The following is a 2,967-nucleotide window of genomic DNA, read 5'->3' on the forward strand; positions in this document are numbered from 1 at the left end:
GCTGTGGCAATCTCAGTGGTTACTTTAAAAGAATACCAGAAATGAGCTGACTGTTATACTGACCCTTTAACCACACAATATGATTTTTTTTTCAGATAGCATGTAAGAATATGCTTGAGCCACAATGCATCAATCAGTATCATAATTTCCCCCTTTTCCCCAACCACGTGTAAAAAAAACTTCAGAATCTGCCACGTAAATGTTACCTATTGATGAACCACTGAAAATTTTTCCAGGACCACGCTTTAAGAAAGATGCTTTCGAGGGATTCCCTTGATTAGCCAAAACCAAAGGGTTCTTATCTAACACTATCTCATCTAAATATACACAGCCTGTGATGACGAAATAAAAAATTTCAAGACCAGGTATAAATACCACTGACAGGCAGATGAAGTTCATTCGTTTACTTTCTTCTAATAGAAGATTTAACTATTAGAAGTTGAAGCTCACTGCTCTTAGAATTGACATCTCCCAGAACTTATCTGAGCATTTGAATTGAACCATCACCAAGAAAATGACTTGCCAGACCTGCAACTTGTTTGTTCTGTCTGTCATAATGATTTATTTTGGACATTTTGGAAATGGCTTAATTCTTGCTCAACTTCAAAATGATATAGACCAACTGAAAGCTGATTTTGTAAGTATGGTCTTCTATTGCATTTCTCTTCTCCTTCTGCTTGTGCTTTAGATAGATTCCAGACTTGAACACTGCTTGACATGCTCAATGTGTACCAATAGAGGGTAACCGTGGAACAGATTTTTAGGTTATACCTTTTCTTAAACACAAATATGGACAATTTATCTGGTTTTGCTAACCTCTTTTAGTAATGTGATTCAGTTTTTCAATAGTCATGGTTAATATAGTAGGTTGCATTTAGTTCAGGGACACTCTTCCTTTCACAAGAATTTCTCCTAGTCCCATTCAGCCTTTGATTACATGGAATGTTTTATAACAAGAAATCTTAATGCAATTTATGATGGATGAATGAATCTTGATTCAGTTCTATTCAGATACAAGTTACTTACACTTTTTTAGTTTTATGTTAGTAATATTAATGAAGGATTTAGTATTAGTTATCAATACAAACAAAATGGAGAAGGACTTTTGCTTTAACAAATGCATCTGGTACTTAGTAGTAGTAGTGTGTTGCCCAAAGATGGTTTCTACTGCTTATTCTTTTGCATCCTCCAGCCTTTCTGCTTCCATATCATTGACTATGATCCAGCATGGGAATGTTATTCAGCATGGTATTACTCCTTCAGGCAGAGTTTTGATAACTTCATAACTGTAATATTAATTCACCTGTCTTCATCTAGGAGGCATTAAAGTAGTTCACAACTGACTTCAGTTGGGATTAGTCAGAGAGATAACAGATCTATAATAGAGTCACTTCTAACTAACAGTTTTTATTCTCAATATTTTTTTCTTTAAATGCATGAAAGTAAAGGCAAGATTCTGCTCCTATTTTCAACTCTGATTTTGTCAGGATTTTGTGCATATGAAAGTTGAAATTTAGTAGTCAAAGAATCACCCTTGAAGTATCACACAAAGAAGTCTAATGTGATACTTCATTGTTTGCAGATTGATAGGAAACTGGCTGTAAAATTGGCATTGTATCTTAAATTTGTCACTAGCATAGAACAGAGAGATTCTCACTACAATATATAGAACTCTGTTGGAGAGATCCTGAGCCGTGGTGAGCTTCTTGCACTGACATTAAAAACTCCAATCCACGGCAGGTGCTTCCCACTTTTCAGAAAAACATCAAAACAAAGTTTGGCGATGTGCTCAGCCAATCAGCCTACGAGGTTTCTGTCAGCTTGCGAGTTTTCCCTTTGCACTCACTGTATTTAAATTACAGAGGAAACAAAAAAAGGAAATAGTGACTGTTGTATACAAAAAGAAAAGAAAAAGACACACACAGCAGAGGAAATGATTCAGTTTACCTTTCCTTGGTAGGAGAATTGTATTGCTCTTTGTTTCCTAGAATATGTCACAGTGCGTGGCCAACATCTTATGGTTAAACTTGGTTCCTGTGAGCCTCTCAGTAGCCCATTGACCTTGTACATTCCCACACCTGACTGTGGACTACTGGACTATTCTCCAGTTCTACAAACTATAGTTTTATAGTAAAGTTGATTTTTTGTTGTAAAATAGGAGATTTTATGAAGACTGGACAAATTCAAGGTCACAAACTAAATAGTGGTGGACTTTGACTTACCAGAAAATGTGCCAAGATCAGATCTGACAATTTTCTAGCCAGTTTTTCCGCTTACGATGTTTAATTTTAAAATGTCAATACCAAAACTTGCAAGGAGCATTCGGTGAAATAGATGGTGCTAAATGTCTCTGTTCAGATGAGTTATAGCAGAAGACATTGAAAAGGAAACTAATGTTGTTTCTGGTACTGGGTAGTCATCCAGTGTGATTTGATGCTTGGAGAAATGAAAGCACTGTAATAGCTATAGACCAGTGATGCAAAAATCACGTCTGTGTTATTTACCACTCATTTGAATAGAAAACATGAATCTGCCTTGTAATAAGTATTGTTTGTATAACAGATACATTTGTTCTTTGTTGCAGAACTCAAGTCATTCAGATGTAGCTGACGGTGGACCTATTTTTACAGAGAAACTGATAAACTGGACGGAGGTGAGTCAGAACCAGATGTGACAAAGCATCTCAGGTGCTTTGCTGGGTACTTTTGGTACAAAGCAGCTCTCAGGGCCATCATAACCAGCTGGGTAGAACGAACATGAGCAGAGGCTGCTTCAGTAGCTTGGAAGTGGGAACACAATCCCTACAGAAATGCATTCCATAAGGATTAAGGGTCTTTATACTACATCATGAACCGATCCTGAGGTACAGCCATGCCCAGGAGATGAGTTGCAGCATCTTCATTATCAACCTGTTTCAAGTGGCAGTGAGAACCCCTGGGTGCTACGTTTTAGCTTCATTCATTTTCC

The 2,967-nt window shown here is 37.0% G+C and overlaps 1 protein-coding gene across 1 annotated transcript in view; it reads left to right on the forward strand.

Annotated features, from left to right (window-relative positions):
* The first annotated feature begins 397 nt into the window (after positions 1-397).
* IFNG (interferon gamma) overlaps positions 398-2,967 on the forward strand; it is a 3,589-nt gene continuing 1,019 nt past the window's right edge. The window contains exons 1-2 of the mRNA XM_010167136.2: positions 398-637; positions 2,585-2,653. Coding sequence (XP_010165438.1) covers positions 515-637; positions 2,585-2,653 — 192 coding nt within the window. The 5' untranslated portion in view covers positions 398-514. The remainder of the gene's footprint in view (positions 638-2,584; positions 2,654-2,967) is intronic.

Source organism: Antrostomus carolinensis, unplaced genomic scaffold, assembly GCF_000700745.2.
Source record: "Antrostomus carolinensis isolate BGI_N321 unplaced genomic scaffold, ASM70074v2 scaffold10084, whole genome shotgun sequence".
In the NCBI taxonomy this organism is placed as follows: domain Eukaryota; kingdom Metazoa; phylum Chordata; class Aves; order Caprimulgiformes; family Caprimulgidae; genus Antrostomus; species Antrostomus carolinensis.